At 36.9% G+C, this 21591-nt stretch overlaps 2 protein-coding genes across 2 annotated transcripts; both read right to left on the reverse strand.

Moving 5' to 3' along the window:
* Positions 1-1454: 1454 nt before the first annotated feature.
* On the reverse strand, positions 1455-4066 carry LOC128859227 (ecdysone-induced protein 74EF-like). The gene has a single exon (XM_054096041.1). It carries the CDS (start codon positions 4064-4066, stop codon positions 2750-2752), a length of 1317 nt encoding a protein of 438 aa, XP_053952016.1. The 3' UTR covers positions 1455-2749.
* Positions 4067-4069: 3 nt separating this feature from the next.
* LOC128859226 (uncharacterized) lies at positions 4070-21385 on the reverse strand. The gene is made up of 5 exons (XM_054096040.1): positions 18438-21385; positions 18202-18261; positions 8354-8547; positions 4365-6035; positions 4070-4223 (listed from the first exon to the last, which is right to left on the reverse strand). Exons 1-5 carry the CDS (start codon positions 19824-19826, stop codon positions 4070-4072), a joined length of 3468 nt encoding a protein of 1155 aa, XP_053952015.1. The 5' UTR covers positions 19827-21385.
* Positions 21386-21591: the final 206 nt, after the last annotated feature.

Here is a 21591-nt window from a genome sequence, read left to right on the forward strand (position 1 = left end):
TGTTCCAATTTTCTAGAAAGCAATGAAATCCATTGAACACAGGTAAATAGGTGATTTATTGCGTACTTAACTTTGTACATTTTTGTTGCAAAGTTTGAAATGATTTTATAATTTTTCATACAAATAAATAAATATTGTTGATAATCTAGAAGCTACGCGAACCTACTGGCAGCAATAGCAATCAAATGACATACTAAAAACAAAAAAAATATGAATTAGCTCAAGGCGAATCTATTAAAGGTGGTGTTGGTAAATCAGCTGATTTGATTTTTTTCTTTCGCCGTGTCCATGTGGCTGTCAGCTCAGAATGAAACAAGGCGAATCATTAATTGTTTTCTACTTTCCCAATACTTTGCTTTGACAATCAAACGTACAGAACATTGTTGTTGGTCTAGTGCCACCACCTTTAATGAATGCGCCTTGAATTAGCCTTGATGGCGACAGTAGATAGCGAAACAGAGCACGCTTTCTGGGTTTACCGTTAGATGAGTTACTCGAAGACGACAGGTGACTACATCGCACAAGTGGCAGGTGCTACAGGAGTAATTAGAGCGTTGTTAACAATTCAAAAATATACCATTTTAAAATTCCGTGATGTTGGAATGTATTTCCTTTGTTAAATACAGTAAGAATTTAAAAAATTTTCATTTAGAGAAAATAACGGCACATTCATAGTTCCATTCTGTGCTGGCAGCCACATGGACACAGCAAAAGAAAAGCAACAAATGAGCTGATTTACCGATACCACCTTTAATAGATTCGCCTTGGAAAAAATTGTCTGGTCACATTATAAAATTTTCCTGTACGAACTTTCATACAATAAACATCTTTCAAGTCTCATCAAAACTCTTGTTTTACGTTGCTGGACCTTACTGGACCTCTAATAGAGACATTAAATGGATTCTTGAGTCATCGCGCTGAATTTATTTTGGTTTATCGAAATTGTTTAACACGACATAATAAACACTCGACTTCTTAAGAAACTGAGGACCATTTAGCCATTTAGCTCTGCAAAATTGGTCGTTTCAACGCAGTTAAACTGGGGAAAAAGAATTTTGGTTGGAATGAAAAACTGCCCTTTTCGCAACTTACCCTTTATCCAAATAATAGTTTTGGATATTATAACTCCATTAAGTCAAAGAGATATTTTTGTTTTAATTTCAACATATGTATGTATTTATTTACAATGTGTTGCATTTTATTGTTGTTTAATATTTACTGATTAAGCAAATATGATATTGTGATTTATTTGTATGTTACACTTTATTGTTTCCCCTACTGCGCGTGATTATTCATATTAATTTTAATACTAAGGTTAACACCAGTAATGCTAGTCTTTGATTTTCATTTTGCTATGTGTTTAGAAAAAAAAAGGAAGTAATTTATTCCTTAAAAAACACAAAAAATAAATTAAACAAAACTAAATTTAAGTTTACGATATATTTACATGTACGTATAATGCACAACTTTTTATTAATAATTAAAAGCAAAACTTACAGATTATAGGGGCGACAAATACTTTCAGGTGTAATTTGTAAGTATGTTTTAATAATTACTTTAATTATAACAAATTAACATATTGTAAACTTATATATTTAATCCATAAAACGGATTATGCACATTTCATTCAAGCGGCGATTTTTTTGTGGAGTAACTTTCGCTCGAAGAACGTTTGACTTACGAGTATTTGGTAAAAATCTCTTTCTGTAGCCTTTCGGTCAAATCAACATTTTCGAATATTAGGCAGACTTCAAGTTAAGCTAGTCCAAGAACTAAATATAATCATTTCGGAAAGTATGTTTTAAATTTTCTGCGATCTTCAGTCAATACGTACAAAGCCACTTAAAATTCCATACTAGTTTTAAGTAACATTTTTAAGATTTTTTTGTGTGTATTTAGTTTCAAGTTTCGATTAAAAAGTAGTTTCAGTAGAGCAAAAGTGTACCTGACATGGCTAATATTTCCTCGTTTTCCTATGAATCTAACGAAATTTTATTTCTCACTTGATTTGGTGTAATATTCTAGTATTTTTCTTATAATGCTTAAATACTAAAGAAACTTGACATCTAAGGTTGTAGCCTATATTTTTTATTTTATTGCTATACTCTACTTATACAGTCAAACTTACGCAGCTATTAGTATAACTTTAAGGATTTAAACAAATGTTGGAGTTTTCAACGCTTTTCTCAAAACCGTTAAGTGATTAATTTTCCAATTATCCATAAACACGTTTACAGTAGAGAAATAATTCGTAAGTACCTTTTGGATTATAAATACGTGAAATGTTTTTGTTTTTTTTTACTAAATTTACATTCAGTTCTTTTGTTAATTTGTTCTTGACATTTTTTTCTTCCATTTTTATTTAAGGTTTCTGGGGAGATGTACACTCATTTTTTCTTTCCTAACTCAAACTTAAAGAAAAATAACTTAACTCAAAAGTATAATTTTTTCATGCAGTCCAATTTAAATATCAAATAAAGAATTTTATAAAAAAATAAACAAAATTCTGGAATATCACTTTCAATATGAAGCGAATATATTCGATTGTTCTGCAATTAAAAATGTACAATACACAACATGATATACAACTTATGAAACAGCAATTAACATCAATTCTGAACAAGAAGAAATAAATTTAGCAGACCACAACGCTTGCACTTATAGTTTCTGCAATTTTACCTCGCTATTTCTTTTACCCCACACCTGCGTCACTATTTGTTGTGATTTATATCGCGCGCCCGCGTCAACTTCAAAAAGTCTCACCACCCGCGTACCACGGATGTATCCAGGGCGTCGACGGTGGCGGCGTAGGCGGGTATATAGTCGGCGAGGGCAGTCCATGTGTGCCTGCCGCTGCAGCGGCTGCAGCAGCCGCCGCTACTGCAGCGCTGGGCGGTTGCAAGTGATATGCATTGGCTGATGCGGCTGATGGTGGCGAGAATAATGATGAGGCATGTGCTACAGCCAAAGCAGCCGATGAGGCCGCTGCCGCTGTTGATGAAGTTGAACTTGCAACCGAACCTGCCGAAGTATTCGAGGAGCTGCGATGCGTGGTCGCATGTTCACCAGCTGCAGCCGCTGCTGCCGCGGCACTGAAGAGCGACATGAAATCATTAGCAGCTGCTGCAGCCGCTGCTGCTGCCGAAGAAGATGATGGCGTTGCAGCTGACGCACTGTTGTGTTGATGCTGCTGCTGATGTTGTTGTTGAGCCGCACGATTAAAACGACTAGCGTCAGCCGCGCGCAATTGCTTCTCTGCTGCAGCCGCTCGAGCTTGCTTATCCGCATGTGCAGTGACCGCTGTAGCACTGCCTGCGCCTAACCAATCAAAAGGGTTTGCGAATGGATTCACCGCGGTTAGTGTAGTGTTTGCACTCAGCGGTGGGCTAAGCATAGTGGCGGCGGCTGCGGCAGCCGCTGCTGCGGAGCCACACAAAAAGTTATAAGCGGCTGCGCTTTCGGCTGCAGCGGCAGCGACTAACTGTTGTGCAGCAGTGGTGGTAGAGGTCGCAATATGACGTGACGCGCTGTTGCTAGTGTTGCCATTTGAAGCACTGCCGGTGCTGCTTTTGGATGACGTCGAGCTGCTGCCAATGCTTTTTGAACTGAGACCGTGTCCGTGACTGCCAGTGCTGCTGTTGCTACTACTCGGAATGCCGGAGCTACTTTGTTGGTAATGCTGCTGCTGCTGCTGAGCGTGTTGGTGATAGTGGTGTATTTGTTGTTGTTGCTGTTGTTGGCGGTTCTGGGAGTACAACATATCAAGCGCATGCGGGTGTGTATGAGGGTGTGGTGGCGGTGGTGCTAAAGGTGCTGCATGCGTACCGAGAGGAGCATGCATAGCTGCCGCTGCTACTGCTGCGACCGCAGCTGCGTTTTGGTGATGATGTTGTTGTTTTTGCGGAAACTGTGCTGAAGAAGTGTTGGTGGACGACGAAGACGACTTCTGTTTCATTTGCTGCTGATGTTGATGAAGCTGTTGCTGAGCCTGCTGTTGATGTTGCTGCTGCTTTTGTTGTTGTTGTTGTGTTTGTTGTTGTTGTACATGTTGTGCTCCCCAACCCATTTCCTAGCTTATACGTGTTCGCTTTGAAGGCGGCTGTTCCTGGTTTCGAGTCATAAACAACAGCTGCTTCATGTACTTCATGACATCGCGAACCTGCACCAACGGTATATTCTCATTGTGAGAGCGATCATTTTCCATAAGTACCTGGAGTTGTCGCCTGAGTAATAAAAGAGCAAAACAAAAAAAAAGAAAAACTCCCGTTAGTTATATTCCGGATTCCCTCCACATACACATACACACAGGTATGTCTGTACATACGTATTTGGATGTCTGTACTTTTATGTTTCGAAGTACTCACCTATTGCCCTTGTACAGCTCTACGCCTAGCGTCTCGATCAGCACCTTGCAGTTTTCCAGCGACTCATGGGGGAAGAAATTCTTCTGGAAATCGGTGAGCGTCATAAGCTGATCGGAGTCATTGTACGCCTTCATATTAATGCACGGCACCAGGCGGTTGTCGACATACACTTTCTGCACCTTGTACGGCTGGTTGCCCATGTTGTTGGCCGCACGCTCGTACTGCTGCATCTCCGGTATGATCGATAGCCGTTGCGCGTTATTCGCGGCAGCAGCTGCGGCCATTGCCGCATGCCGTTGTAAATGCATGCTTGCAGAGTTAGCGTTCGCTGAGGAGCCACCCGCAGTGCGACCATTTTGTTGCGCATGGTGCTGAGCAGCGGCGGCTAAGCGTTGCTGTTGCTGTACAGCTGCGACTGCGGCTTGATGCGCTTCCTGCTGCTGTTGTAGATAGGCGGAGGCAGCTTGCACCGACCTTCGAGGGGAAGACAAATCGATTACTTCCATTGGTGGTGTATTCTGATGATGGGTTTGTTGGTGGTGGCTATGGTTTTGACTGTGGTGGTGGTGGGAAGAGTGGTGGTGTTGGTGACTAGTATAATGTTGGGAGGAATAATGGCTGCCACTGTTGGCCGCACCAGAACCCGAGCCGCCGGATGAGCCGTGCGATCGTGTGGGCGATGGGGAAGGTGTTGACGTAGAATTTGAGGTTGAAGGTGAGGGAGGCACGTTCATCGCTGCACTGGTGGAGCAAATTACACTTTTCTGACGCCCACTACCGCTACCACCCGTAGATGTGTGCGACGAGTGGGAATATTGAGAGGGTATGTGTGGAGTTATAGTTACATTCGGATTCGGTACAATGGAGAGGGAGGGCGCCGGCGAAATTGGTGGCGACATGAAAGGAACAAAATTTTGTGACGAATTCGTCTGAATGAACGTAGATAAGTCGGGATTGGAAAGTACTTTCTGAACCACCGCCTTCATTTCATCTGTCATTTTGAACTTCTTTTCAAAATCTTCCAGTGATGCTGTTGAATTCAGCGGTACTGTAGCACACGTTGATGAAGCCAAAGAGGAGGTGGATGACGAGGAGGTACTCGCATGACGCTCGGTGCTAGCCCTTGTGCTAGCGATGTTGCGCTTGCTAGAAACATCCGCAGAGTTATTCACTGGAATTAATGGTGGCACTGATGGTTTCGTAAACTGTCCATTAGCCGAGCTAGCCGCGGACGCATTATTCTTGCTGCCATGCTTATGTGGATTATAGTCCAGCATAGTTTTTAAATCAGTGTCCAATGGTAGCGAGGGAAATATAGGAAACCCTGGCGCTTTACTCGCGCCAATGCTGGCACTGCTATTCGAACGCTCTGCGCTTGAAGCAGCGGCAGTACCTACGACAGTACCATTACTTTTTATTTGTTGTGTAAGCAAAAGGCGTTGGGAGGGCGTTAAACGATTCCAAAAGGCCAAATCAGCGGCAGAGGAAGGAAAATTAAAATTGTATGGATTGGCAGCACTAGACGCGTCAGATGCAGCGTGAACATGAGAAAGAGGGTGGGACTGACTTTGGGAATGGTTTGCTGACGCGTGAGGAGAGGCGGAGGAGGTGGAGGTGTGTCGTTGTTGCTGTTGTGTTTGTTGTTGCAGCATAGTTTGCTCGACATTTGACCTAGAAACATTATATATAGAATATTTTTGTAAGTTTCACGTTCGTTGAACGGTGCGCAATTTTTTTATTATTATTGTTATTTTTTTTCTTTTTTTTTTTTTCTTAATTTTATTTACAAAATTGTATGTTTTCAAATTTAATTGCAAAAATTTTAATTAATGTCGTACTAACGCGTTCCGCAATTTTTCAATATTTCAGTTAATATTAAGCTTAATTTTCATCTTTATATTTCTGTATACATTTTTAAGATTCAGAAAAAGGTCTTAAAAGTTCTTCAATAATCGCATTTAAATGAAATTTTAAATCGCAACAATCTTCAAATTTACGTTTGTTCATTGCAGAGTATTTATTTTTTTAAATATTTTTTATCAAGAAATCGGTCATTTTTTATTGACGCTACTTTCGTTGTTTTTGTACACGCATTATATATAATGTATCTAGGGTAAAAAATATCTTTGAACATTATTGGTATGTTGTTAGATTCAATACAAAGAGCCAGAGGTAAAAGAGCGAGAGCGAGCTATTGTATGTCAGTGAATCAGAAAAATTGGGAAGGATGCAAAGTGGGTTGATTGTTTACAATTACAATGTTAAGATACAGGGACTTGTTTAATTAAATATTTGTTTTTAAAATTTATGTTTTTCAAATGTTGTAGTTCCTTTTTTGTTTTGAATTACTTCTTTTTATTTATTGCGTATAACGATAATTATTTAAGGCAAAGCCAATGATAATTTTAAAATTATTTATCAACAAATGCTACAAACAAATCAAATTTACTACTACAGTACAAATACGTATTATGCCATTAAAAATAATTTTCATAAAAGTTGAAAATTCAAAAACTGAGCGTAAGAGGAATGCATAGCAAAAAAATCAAGCATGCAAAGAATATCTATGAAAAACGGATAAGCATTAAAAACATCTCATTGTTATCAAGCATAACGACTTATGTGTTTGTGTGTGTGTTGCAGACACAAGGAAAAGAGAACAAAGCTCTACACTGCAAAAATATTAGCTATTTAAAAGCATACAAAATATTCATCACCATCCGGCCATTTACATTACAAATTCTAATTGGCACTTATTGTAGCTCAAACTAATCGAACGAAAAAGAGGCTGATTTAAAATAACCACTTAAATATTAATCAATATCCGCATATTGCAGCACTGTGTACACAAACTTGGCATCACTTATTACTTGTAATTTGCTTCTCTCAAGCATGCAGCCGATGGTTACTCACCAACGCTACAACAATAAAGCTTAAAGTGTCAATGCCATTGACACTACAAGCAGTGGACTTTGCAAAAATTTATGAAATTTTAAGCGAAAATACTTTTTGTAATCTGACAGTTATTAAATATTTCTTTACCAGTGGCTTCGGTGCATCGAGTTTCAAGCATCTTAGTGTGAGAAATTTTAACCAATTAGTGATTAAAATTGAATGTAAACGTCTTTTGGATGCACTTTCAAGTTAATTCAAAGTCAACTACAATAAATCTTTCCAAGTGGTACAATAACCTAAATCGTATCCAAAATGTGTAAAATGTCTGCAGTCACTCAAGTCTCAAAGCACTTTTTTTTATCAATAAAAGAATTATTCCGAAATATAGAATGGCACTCAAAACAATAAAAATGAAAGCTCAGAACCATAATTGCAAAACTAAAAATTATGCGAACGAAAAATGTACTACTAAAAGTGTACTACTTTAAATCTTTCAAACTGATTGACTGCCTTTCAAGATTTGATTATTAGCGCAAGTCCTTTAAACTTAAAAAAAATGTATTTTCCTTGTCAAAAAGCTACAACAATAAGAAATCCAATATTCAAAAGAGGGAGGGAGGAGAAAATGAATTTCGATTTGTGAAAAAGTATTAAATTAAATGCGTGCACAACCACCGATTTTTGCAATAAAACAACTTCAAATATTTAAATTTAAAAGAATCTTTTAAAAGGAAACTTGTTTATGTGGAAAAAAGCAAAAACATATACAATTTTGTTTGGTGCATACTTTTGTAAAAAAAAAACATAATTGACAACAGACAGCATATGCACCAATAGAAATAAAATTATCTCTCGTTTTTATCATTTTAATTATAAAGTAATCGATAAACGAATTACAACTAAATTTGAAAAACACATTTTTTGTAAACAAATTCTTTTAAAACAGATAAACTTTTAGTCAAAATTCATGTTTGAATTTTTAATGAATGTTTTTATTTGGAAATAAGTTTGAAATAAATTTTCGAATTCAGTAAAAAGTTTAAGAGTTTGTATATTATGATTTGTATTTAAAAAAAATATCTATTCATACTCACATATGGTTGGCGCCTTGGCCCGCGCCAGAACGCACCAAAGGTGGCGGTGCATTCGCTTGATTGTGACTATTCACGGGCTGCATTGAAATCGCTGGATTATTATAGGCCGCATACGTCGGCCGACTGCCAAGCAGGATATTCTCCATTGGACTGCGTTGATATTGCGGGGCACGATTGGGATGAGATTGTTGCGCCTGAAAGTACACAAAGAAGAATCGTTTTTGATATAAGACAGCGAAAAACAAAAGTGGGACAAAATGTTTGCAACGGATGAGACTAGTTAAAAAAGTATAATTTTACAAATGGCCCCTTCTCTGATCGCTATCGTTCTGCGCGACTAACTTGACGAAAATTTGCATGTGAAAGCAACAACAAATCTATCGCCGCTAGCGGTTGTACTTCATTAACGTGACATAACTCACTATCTTACAAACACATGTAATTCAAGCAGCTCTATTCCTGCGTTGGCAATACTTGTTCATTTATGCCAGTTTACCATTTCGCTTAAAATTTTGGTGCCTGTTGAGTGTAACATAAGGCCTTTTCTATTCGTCATTTCCCCGCTTACTATCTTTATGCTCGATACCCTTGACGAAAAATCTGCATGCGAAGGGAACAACAAACATTAGGCGGCATTGCCTTACCAACACATGTAATTTAAGGCAGCTCTCTTCCCGCCTTGCCGACTAATGTTCAATTGCTTCACCTATTCGTCACTTGCGAAAACCATAGTAAATAGTTTATACCACATGTCAAATGCTTTGTGTTAACTAAAGTACACATTTATTGACGTGATAACGTCTTATAATTCGATTTAGTCGGCTGCACGCACGAAAAAATGTGTCGTTACCTTGCCCATTAGTGTTACCTTGCTCATTTGTCGTTACCTTGCTCATTGCCGTTACCTTGAATGAACTGCAAGCGAAAGCGCGGAACGAACAAAGCAAACGAACGGCAACGTTCGACATCTTGCTCTCTCCTACTTAAGTGAGCGTGTATATGTATGTATATGCGCATATGTACATATATAAATTCACGTATTTGTATTTGCATATGCCTTCTTATTGATTATTACTAATTTGATTTACTTGAAGAATTTAACAAAAGAGGTTGTCTGCAAAGTCGGTTTACTGACGATAGTTTAACGTGACAACGTCATAAGAAAATATTGATGGAATGGTTGCAAGTTTTAAAACAAAATTTTAATTTTATTTGTTTGATAGATATTTTGTATGGATATAGAGGAGGAGGTAAATGGAATTGCAATAGAATAGGTCAAGTTACATTTACACAAACGTGAAAAATTACGAAACATTTATCAAATTCATGAAAGATATCTTCAATTTCGATTGTGCATCAGACGTTAATAAGTCAACAACACTAAGAGGCACCATCATCGATTTGCCTTTTTCAAGACACTTTGAACTCGAAACACTCCCTTTCATTTCCTACTTTTTCTATCATCGTCCTATTCACAACAGAGAAATGGTTCATTACCATGCACACAGCAAGAAGGCATATGCAAATACAAGTATGTGAATTTATGTATATACAAATGCGCATATACATACATATATGCTCACTCAAGTAGGACAGAGCCAGATGTCGAACGTTGCCGAACGCGGGGGCCGATTGTGCTCTTTGTCGTTCGTTCCGCGCTCTCGCTTGCAGTTCAAGCACATTAGCTTACATTTGCTTGCGTACGGAATATATTCGTATATTTGATATGTCCATATGACTTGTATGCATCTTTACATATAGATTGTTCTTGTATGCATCTTTACATATAGATTTGTTCTTTTGAAAATTGAAATTGTATATGTATATGTATGTTTATATACATATCGCACTTGTTACGTTAAAGCGTAACAACTCAAAATCTGAACATTTTTAGTAGAGACGAAAAACTGTTTCCGTAAATATTTATAATACAGGTATTACAAGGGAAAAAATATGTAATTGCACGAAAATATCATTAAAAACAATATAACGGTTGTTTCATTCTTATTTGTTTAGTAGTTGCGCTAAAATAAAAAATTTTTGAGTTGTTACTCTTTTCCTTTTCTTTTTGAGTTCTTACGCTTTAACGTAACAAGAGCGATATATTAGTATACAACATATCTTATAAGGTATATGGTAAATATTACCATACATTTTTTTCTTCATACATAATAAAAAAATTAATAATAATAACATTAAAACAACAGGTATTTTTAACAAACTTGGTTTTATTTTAAATTCTTCAAGTAAATAAAATTAATAATAATCAATAAGAAGGCATATGCAAATACAAATACGTGAATTTATATATGTACATATGCGCATATACATACATATATACGCTCACTTAAGTAGGAGAGAGCAAGATGTCGAACGTTACCGTTCGTTTGCTTTGTTTGCTTTGTCGTTCGTTCCGCGCTTTCGCTAGCAGTTCATTCAAGGTAACGGCAATGAGCAAGGTAACGACAAATGAGCAAGGTAACGACAAATGAGCAAGGTAACGATAAATGAGCAAGGTAACGACACATTTTTTCGTGCGTGCAGCCCGCTAAATCGAATTATAAGACGTTATCACGTCAATAAAACCAAGTTTGTTAATAATACCTGTTGTTTCAATGTTATTATTATTAATTTTTTTATTATGTATGAAGAAAAAATGTATGGTAATATTTACCATATACCTTATAAGATATGTTGTATACTAATATATGTATATAAACATGCATATACATATACAATTTCGCGCAATTTTCAAAAAGAACAAATCTATATGTAAAGATGCATACAAGTCATATGGACATTTCAAATGTACGAATCTATTCTGTACGCAAGCAAATGTAAGCTATTGTGCTTGAACTGCAAGCGAGAGCGCGGAACGAACGACAAAGAGCACAATCGGCCCCCGCGTTCGGCAACGTTCGACATCTGGCTCTGTCCTACTTGAGTGAGCATATATATGTATGTATATGCGCATTTGTATATAAATTCACATATTTGCATATGCCTTCTTGCTGTGTGCATGGTAATGAACCATTTCTCTGTTGAGAATAGGACGATGATAGAAAAAGTAGGAAATGAAAGGGAGTGTAGTGTTTCGAGTGTAAAGTGTCTTGAGAAAGTCAAATCGATGATGGTGCCTCTTAGTGTTGTTGACTTATTAACGTCTGATGCACAATCGAAATTGAAGATATCTTTCATGAATTTGATAAATGTTTCGTCATTTTTCACGTTTGTGTAAATGTAACTTGACCTATTCCATTGCAATTCCATTTACCTCCTCCTCTATATCCATACAAAATATCTATCAAACAAATAAAATTAAAATTTTGTTTTGAAAATTGCAACCATTCCATCAATATTTTCTTATGACGTTGTCACGTTAAACTATCGGCAGTAAACCGACTTTACAGACAACCTCTTTTTTGACGTGATAACGTCTTATAATTCGATTTAACAGGCTGCACGCACGAAAAAATGTGTCGTTACCTTGCTCATGTGTAGTTACCTTGCTCTTTAGTGTTACCTTGCTCATGAGTAGTTACCTTGTTCATTAGTGTTACCTTGCTCTTTAGTGTTACCTTGCTCTTTAGTGTTACCTTGCTCATTAGTGTTACCTTGCTCATATGTAGTTACCTTGCTCATTGCATTGAATGAACTGCAAGCGAAAGCGCGGAACGAACGACAAAGCAAACAAAGCAAACGAACGGCAACGTTCGACATCTTGCTCTCTCCTACTTAAGTGAGCGTATATATGTATGTATATGCGCATATGTATATATAAAAATTCATGTATTTGTATGTGCATATGCCTTCTTATTGATTATTATTAATTTGATTCACTTGAAGAATTTAAAATAAAACCAAGTTTGTTAATAATACCTGTTGTTTTAATGTTATTATTATTAATTTTTTTATTATATATGAAGGAAAAAATGTATGGTAATATTTACCATATATATAAGATATGTTGTCTATACTAATATTATAAAGAGGAAAACTTTGTTTGTTTGTAATGAATAGGCTCAAACACTACTGGACCGATTTTAAAAATTCTTTCACCATTCGAAACTACATCATCCACGAGTAACATGGATTATATTTTATTTTGGAAATAGGGCTCGAGATATAGGTCAAAACGTGGACCCGGGTAACCTTCGGATGTGTATATACAATATGGGTATCAAATGAAAGCTGTTGGTGAATGCTTTAGTACAGAGTATTTTTCATGCCGCTCCGTGACTGGGGTCTCGAGATATAGGTCAAAACGTGGACCCGGGTAACCTTTGGTTGTGTATGTACAATATGGGTATCAAATGAAAGATGTTGATAAGTGCTTTAATACGGGGTAATTTGTTATGTTATGTTATGTTATGTTATGTTATGTTATGTTATGTTATATTATGTTATGTTGTGTTATGTTGTGTTGTGTTATGTTATGTTATGTTAAAGTATATTATGTTATGTTAATGTTAACTCATTCTCTATATCCATACAAAATATCTATCAAACAAATAAAATTAAAATTTTCTTTTGAAAAATGCAACCATTCAATCAGTATTTTCTTATGACGTTATCACGTTAAACTATCGTCAGTAAACCGACTTTACAGACAACCTCTTTTTTTTTATATTAGAGAGTTGTATTTTAGTTCTAGATCGTTTTTCTATTAATATATTGTTTATATTAGCACGAAGTCAATAGTCAGTAAGAACCTTTGTGTTTTTTGACTAAGTTTAATTAAATAAATAAATGTGTTTTTGTTTAGTATGTATGTATGTATGTACATAAATAAATGGAAAATTTTGATGATCGGAAAAGAAGTAGGAGCTTAGGAGATCCTTGCCAAATTAATTAAGTAGGCATGCGCAAGTATTTATTTTATTTTTTTTTACTAATTTGGTTGTATCTTTGGTTTTTGTGAATAAGTTGTTATCAAAAAGAAATTTTAATTGTGGTTTGGCGCACTGATAACTTTCCTCGACCAATTTGTATATATGTATATATGTATGTATGTAAGCTGTATACACGTAAGAAGGCAAAAATATATGAATAAATATAAAAACAAAAACGATAAGCAAAAGAGAGCTGAAAAAATCTCTATGCGAATTCTATTAGTGGTTTGGCACTGATGATTTCCAGCAAGCGAAAAATACTAATGCATATACAGACATATATACAGGGTGGGCCATATAGCGTTTGCTTTTTGAACCACCTATTTTTTTGAGAATGGTAACACAAATGACATGTCAAATGTGTTCATAATTTACTTAAAGGTTTGGCATTTGCGAAATGGGACGCTATACGCTTGAGCAAAATTGGGAAATATTGAAAACCTATTTGCAAAGTGGTGAGACTTCTTCTTCTTCCGCGGTTACAGTAAATGGCGAGCGTTACCGTGACATGCTCAACGAGTTGTTTCCAAAAATTGAAGAGGATGACATGGACGACATTTGGTTTCAACAGGACGGTGCAACTTGTCACACTGCGAAAGTTACACTCGAACTGTTGGCTACCGTTTTTGAAAACCGAATAATCAGCCGAAATTCCGATATCAATTGGCCGCCTCGGAGCTGTGATTTAAGCCCGTGGGACTATTTTTTGTGGGGAGCCGTTAAGGGCAAATGCTATGCGAACCATCCAGAGACGATTGATGCTTTAAAACACGAAATCGAAGTTGCCATTTATGAAATTGGAGCCCAAACAATCGAAAATGTGCTTAAAAATTGGGTTGACCGAATGGCCTACTGTAAAGCCATTTTAACCATATTTTTTTTCATTCATAAATGACAATGTTCAATCTTCAAAATAAAAAAAAAAGTTTGAAAAAATATTGATTAGTTTTTTTTTTAAAGCCGACTCAAAAAGCAGATTTTACATGGCCCACCCTATACATAAGTAAACACTAATTGTAAGTTCAGAGCCCGAGCACGCAAACACAGCCCAACCAAATACCTACTATGTTCTAACAAGTAGTATATATGTACATACATACAGACATAGGTATGTATGTATATACAAGAGCCGCGTGGCAAGCAGCATTTTCTATAGTTTGGCTACTTATGCCAGCGGAAAAGACAAAAATTAAATTAAATAACAAAATAAAAACCGAAGCAGTATAAAACCAAATGTAGGCCAACCATTGGCAAGCAGTCAGGCATCAGATTAAAGCGAGTTTAATGTACTTTTCCCACTGACTTCATTTTTCGCTGAACTGTACGACCAACTAAATTTGTAGGTGGCGGGAATAGAGTGGGTACGGTTATTTTGCCCATTCAACAACTACCTTCTATTGTGACGACTATGTTCGACTTTAATGGGAATATAGAATTGACGAGGTGTTGGCAGGAGAGAAAATTAATAGTGGGGCTTAAAAAGCAACACTCAGGCTTAGTTATCGGATCGCCCCAGTTTTATAACCAGAATGCGTTTAATGTACCTGCCCTCGTCTCTGTCTTGATCTTTGCGAATTTTTTTCTTTGCCTAATCTCATTCTGAAACAGCTGCAGATAATATTTTTTTAACTAGGTTTCAATATTAAAGCATACATTTAGGAGCCATATATACATACATGCTTCGAAATGTGCATTGTATTTTTGATTTGAAATATGATACGTTGCCTTCGCTTCATCTTCAAAATACCGTTCGAATGACATTTAATTCCTTTTACCTCAGATACATATGTATGTATATAATATAACTACCGAAGGGTAGTAAAGAAAACATGTTTGCCTATTTATGTATTTAAAATAAGCATAAAACCTTCAGAATACATGTTTGGCGTCTTATAATTCGATTTAGCCGGCTGCACGCACGAAAACATGTGTCGTTACTTTACTCATTTGTCGTTACCTTGCTCATTGCCGTTACCTTGAATGAACTGCAAGCGAAAGCGCGGAACGAACGACAAAGCAAACAAAGCAAACGAACGGCAACGTTCGACATCTTGCTCTCCCCTACTTAAGAATATAAAATAAAACCAAGTTTGTTAAAAATACCTGTTGTTTTAATGTTATTATTATTAATTTTTCTATTATATATGAAGGAAAAAATGTATGGTAATGTTTACCACATACCTTATAAGATATGTTTTATACTAATATATGTATATAAACATGCATATACATATACAATTTCGCGCAATTTTCAAAAAGAATAAATCTATATGTAAAGATGCATAAAAATCATATGGACATATCAAATATACGAATATATTCCGTACGCAAGCAAATGTAAGCTAATGTGCTTGAACTGCAATCGAGAGCGCGGAACGAACGACAAAGAGCACAATCGGCCCCCGCGTTCGGCAACGTTCGACATCTGGCTCTGTCCTACTTAAGTGAGCATATAGGTATGTGTGTATATGCGCATTTGTATATAAATTCACATACTTGTATTTGCATATGCCTTCTTCCTGTGTGCATGGTAATGAACCATTTCTCTGTTGTGAATAGGACGATGATAGAAAAAGTAGGAAATGAAAGGGAGTGTAGTGTTTCGAGTGTAAAGTGTCTTGAGAAAGTCAAATCGATGATGATGCCTCTAAGTGTTGTTGACTTATTAACGTCTGATGCACAATCGAAATTGAAGATATCTTTCATGAATTTGATAAATTGAAGATATCTTTCATGTTTGTGTAAATGTAACTTGACCTATTCCATTGCAATTCCATTTACCTCCTCCTATATCCATACAAAATATCTATCAAACAAATAAAATTAAAATTTTGTTTTGAAAATTGCAACCATTCCATCAATATAATATTTTCTTATGACGTTGTCACGTTAAACTATCCTCAGTAAACCGACTTTACAGACAACCTCTTTTTTTTATAAATAGTGAAAATTTTGACCAAAAAATAGCCTGCGGCGCTTAAAAATTTCACGATAAAACAACATTTCATTAATAGTTTGAATTATAAAACCTTAGTTAAATGCTTGCAGGGTTAACAATTGCGTCATACATACATATGTGCATACTTTTCCCTTCAGTGATATGGCTCCGACCCCATGTGTTCTCCCATCACTTCTTTTGAGAGAAATATTACGAATTTTTCAATGAAATTCACAGGAGATGTTCATTTCGTGCTTATTTTGCTAAAACTAGCACCAACACTATTCTGTTAATAATAGTTTTTAAGTTATTTGTTGTTAAAATTTGTCTTTTACCTTCACCAAATTTTGATAGAATAAGTGCATTTATCACATTTATTTTAATAAATATTGAAACTATATTAACATACACACACGTTTTTAACTCTTTTTATTTATTTATACCACAAATTAACCATTTATATTGCATTTTTAAATTGCTAACTCCAAATATGCCAGCTAAATTTACAATAACTGAAAAGCATGGCTGAATGGAGTGCTGCCAGAAGCAAAAATAAAAAAAAATAATAGAATGCGATTGAAAACGAAGCAACATAGGAACATAATTTCCACACACTCTTTTCTGTTAGAATAATGAAGGAATGGGGGTTTACAACCTCTAAGGTGTATATATTGAGTTCATAAATATATATAAATACAATATCGATATGATTTTCGAAATACAGTTCCGCTTCACGTAAAACTCCTATGTGCAGCGGAGACGGTGTTGCACTATTAAGGGTTATTTTTTTGAAGTGCGGCCGTAGGCCGCCTACGCAGAAAAAAGTTTTACGCAAAATGTTTTAATTATTCTTTTTTATATATAGATATTTAATATATAAAAAAGAATATATACAATATATTCATAATATAGGGAAAATTTGGAATTAAAAATCGCGCGATTTTTTATTCCAAATTTTCGCCTGCGGCGCTTTTTTTTCTTTTTTTTTAAATATATATATGTATATATATATATCATATATTCATAATATAGGGAAAATTTGGAATTAAAAATATATATATCATATATATATGTATATCATATTTTCAAAATGCATACAATCAAACATACTTTACTGAAAATCAAGCATTAATATATATATGTATATAAATATATACATATATCCAAAAATATACCTATATATATATATATATATATATATATGAATAGACGTATATAATATAGAAATAATTTGTAAAATTTTGTATTTCTAGTCATTTATTATCTTCTAAAATTGTTTATTTATACGATGTCTGGCAGCACTTCGGCTGGTTGTAGTAACCAAAATAGGAGGATTCTTGGTCAATTTTACAATTTTTAAACTCAAATAACTTAAAAACTATGAGCCTCCGGTAGGTTCTGTTTTCAGTTTTAAGATGGGGATACACCCCTCTACCCCCCCCCCCCCCCCCCTTATACCCCTTTTTTTAAAAGGGGCGGGAGAACAAATGGGGATTTCCCCGGCCCCAGGAGGTTTGCACTCTCATGTTTACAATGATGGGAACTTGCTCTTTCTAATGGCAGTAAAAAAAAATCCATTATTTTTGCACAAATGGTTTTACATTGTTTTATAGTCGATTTATAACTCTTGGGCGATGCTACGACGACTAACATGCCGGTGAACTTCGATTATTTATGTGATTTTACCGACAATTTCTTTAACATTAAAAACTCCTGAACGAAATCGACGAAACTATTTCAACGACCTGGCATTCATTTTCGCCTTTATCCATGAAAAACTGTAAAATGACCGAATTTTTTCTTTGCTGACTTTCATTGTTTACACCCTGTAACTCACAACTGAACAGAACAAACAAAAAACACCAAAATAATTTGTTTAATTTTCGAATTGTTTGATCGTTACTTTATGAGATATAGATCACTACAGCCATTGCCTAAGAAAATAATGGATTTTTTCCCCCCAAACAGGTTATTGAACGTCTTACATGCAAAACATAAATTTTCTCAAAAATTCTCACCTGAGTTGCCAGCATTTGTGCATGTATTAACGGCTGCTGCATCCAAGTATTTGTCAATGCCTAAGTTGTTGCCACGAAAGTTCACAAAACGAGGAGTTTTACATATATAGAGAATTTCATTTTTGTTAGTCGTTCCAAGAACAAGGTTATATGAAAGAGAAAATATACGAAGATTTCAATTGATTAGTTAGTTTGTAAAATGTCAGTTGTACGCAGTGTTTGTTTTCAAAGCGCACCTGCACTGTCGCTAACGCGGCATTTGATGGGTGTATCCGTGGATTGGGTTGCTGCTGTTGCATGGGTTGCAAAGCTGCTGCTGCAGCTGCAGCCGCCGCCGCCGCCGCTGCCGTGGAAGATTGTGTTGTGTAGGCGTTGGCGCCACGTTTCATCATATGTTGTTGTTGTGCCGCAACCGCTGCCGCGGCTGTTTGCTTTTGCAACATACTCGATTGTGACATCACTTTTGGCGGCGGTTGCGTTGGTTGTCGAGTCCAATTTACTGAATTATTTGAATTTGTACGATTGCCAATGAGCAAATTTGAATCAACCACTTTGCTGGGCCAATAGTCCTCAAACTCGGTGCCATTGGGGAAATAACTTTTGATATCTGTTAGTGAGATGACTGCAACATTCTCGCTGGAGAACAATTCGTTGCGTATACCCTGAACTTTGCAACAGAACTTCAAATAAGCCAAATCCCAACCGGAGAGATAGTCCGCTTTCTGTTTGAGATTCTCCGTTTCTCCTTCGAAATAGAAGAGCGGCACCACTTGCTCATTGTTGCGCACCGTATACGGCACTACCGATTCCTTGTTAATACGTATAAAACCGCACTTCTCCGAAGGTGACTTGCTGCCCGAGATGAGTTTTCGGTAGCAAATGTCTAGGAACTGATAGAATTTGGTTGCGTCCGATAGGCGAACCACCAAATCTTTTTGTGTGAAGATGTCGCGTCCAAACTCACCATCACAGTGTTTTATATTAATTTCAATTAGAAGTCGAGCCTCCGCTTCCGTTATATAGTAACTCCGTACGCAAGTGCAGCTTGAATATATGTCCGGATGCAAGCAGTTGAGATATTTGCCCAATAGCTTCATTTCAATCATGCGTACCGAACAATATTTCTCCTGCTGTCGATAGATGTATGGAATGTAAGTTTTGCCAAATGTGGTCCAACCAAAGTGCCCCTTCTGCGATTCTTCATCGCATGGGGATTTCTTCTCACTCGTGGCGTCACCATTACTGCCATTGCCATTTTGTTGTGCCCCTGGTGCACAATTGCGTCCATTGCCATTGGTGGCTGTTGCATTAGTACCATTCGGCAGCTTCTGTTGGCGTGTTAAGTAGTTCAGTATGTTTGCCTGACCGTTGTTGTTGTTCGAAATTTGCATAACTCCAACCTGCTGCTGCTGCCGTGTAGCTAGCTGTGCAGCCTGTTGCTGTTGCTTAGCCAAAGCAGCTTTCTGTGTTTCCATCATCTTGGCCGCCAACTCCTGAATCTCAGCCTCATCGGCGCGCTCCTGCTTCACGGGCGCACTCCAATTCGAGCCGATGCTGTTCCCATGTATGGGAAGCGGTTGGCCGTTGGCGCCAATCACGCTGACTATCTGTATATCAGCAGACATGCTGGCAGCACTTTAGTTGATTGATGTAATTTTGGCAGACAACAAAAATTCAACTGCGGCTTAAATTAACTGCCAACTATAAGCGTTTGAATATTTGAATTAATTTTTCCACACTTAAGGGATTTCAAAGAGGTGAAGCCGTGCCCAACCGGCTGGCGCGCGCGCTCTCAAGTCAATCACGTTATAATAAAATCGCTCAAATGTCAAACATTGAAGTAGGATATTTTCCAATAGGAATCGGAAAAACAATTATGTTTTGTTATTGTAAGAATGCACGCTTGCTTTCTACTTTATTTAAATTATTGATAGTAGCACTGCTACTTTATTTTTATGCACTAGAATACGAGTTTCACAGTTGTTGTTGAATGCGGCTTACAGGGTGCCACATTTGAATGCGGGTATTCACAAATTTTGTATACACACATGTGTAAATATGAACTAATCGGTTATTTTTTTCGTATTCCTCTCGCGTGAGCAACTGCCGCGTTGACAACTTTCTCCCTGATTTTGTGTTGTGATTCTTTCACTTTTTTGTTATTGTATTGGCTTTCTTTTTATTTTGCGCAAGACGGTTACACGCTACTGTTTTTTATTGTGGTGTAAACACGGCACAGATAACACTACACACATACATACGACCGCTCTGCGTTGGTAGCATTGAAACATTAGCGGCAGAGCGAACGTATATCCGACTGCTTACACGGCAGCAGCGGACCGCATATTGTAACGGAAGTTATACACATATATTTTATTAATTTCAGTTTAATTTTTCAAAACTTTTGCACACGATCGATTGTTTTGTGTACAATAATTATATGCAGCTGCTGCCTTGAGACCTTTTCGAGTTCCACACCACATTCAGCCACACATTTATTTATTCCACCCTCTTTCCATATTTTCTTTATATGTTTTCATTCCCAGACTTTTTCGGCGAATTATTTTCGCTTTGCGCGACATAATTTTTTTTATTTTAGCTACACAAATTTTATCATCTCAACGCATCATTTGAAATAATTTTCTAATAGTATTTTTCTATGTGTGTATACTTTTCTCCCAAGTGTTTATTGTACGCGAAAATTCAAGCGCCGCGGCCTTCACTATGTCTTCACGTCTTCGCAATACATAAACGAGTGGAACTGTCGTTACGAAAATTATTTCCACGAACTGAAGTTGAAACCCCCACTATACACAGAACGCACACAAACAAACGCTTGTGCATAATATATACGCCATCACCACACTACCCACCGCCGCCGTTGTCAGCGCCGTCGACAGCGTCGTCGTCATCATCACAGCCAGGCAGGCCAGACAACGAAAGCAATAACAACAACATCACAGCTGACAATAGTACTGATGACGATGCAGCAGCAGCGAGACGACTGCGCGACAACCGAAGGCGAACGGGCAATACAAATATGACAAGCAAAGAAAAGGCAAAGCGAACAGTCCGGCAGGCCCTGCTTCAGCAATTCGGATGAATTTCGTTTACTGTCTCTGACTATATCGCTCGTTTGCACAATACGGCTACACTAAATGCGGCGCTAGCGTATACACACACATACTTATGTTTGCGATTGGGACGAAGCGCAGCTAACGAACGAGAGTAGACAGCAAACTGCGGGCAGCTCGAATTTCGTATGAAAACATATTCACATAAACACAAGAATACACTCGTTTGCAAGCTCACTCACTCATTCGTTCATTTGCTCGCTCGCAGATTTCAGACGCCAAAAATAATAAAACAACAAAAATATGAGTGCTCGAT

This window comes from Anastrepha ludens, chromosome 3, assembly GCF_028408465.1.
Source record: "Anastrepha ludens isolate Willacy chromosome 3, idAnaLude1.1, whole genome shotgun sequence".
NCBI lineage: Eukaryota > Metazoa > Arthropoda > Insecta > Diptera > Tephritidae > Anastrepha > Anastrepha ludens.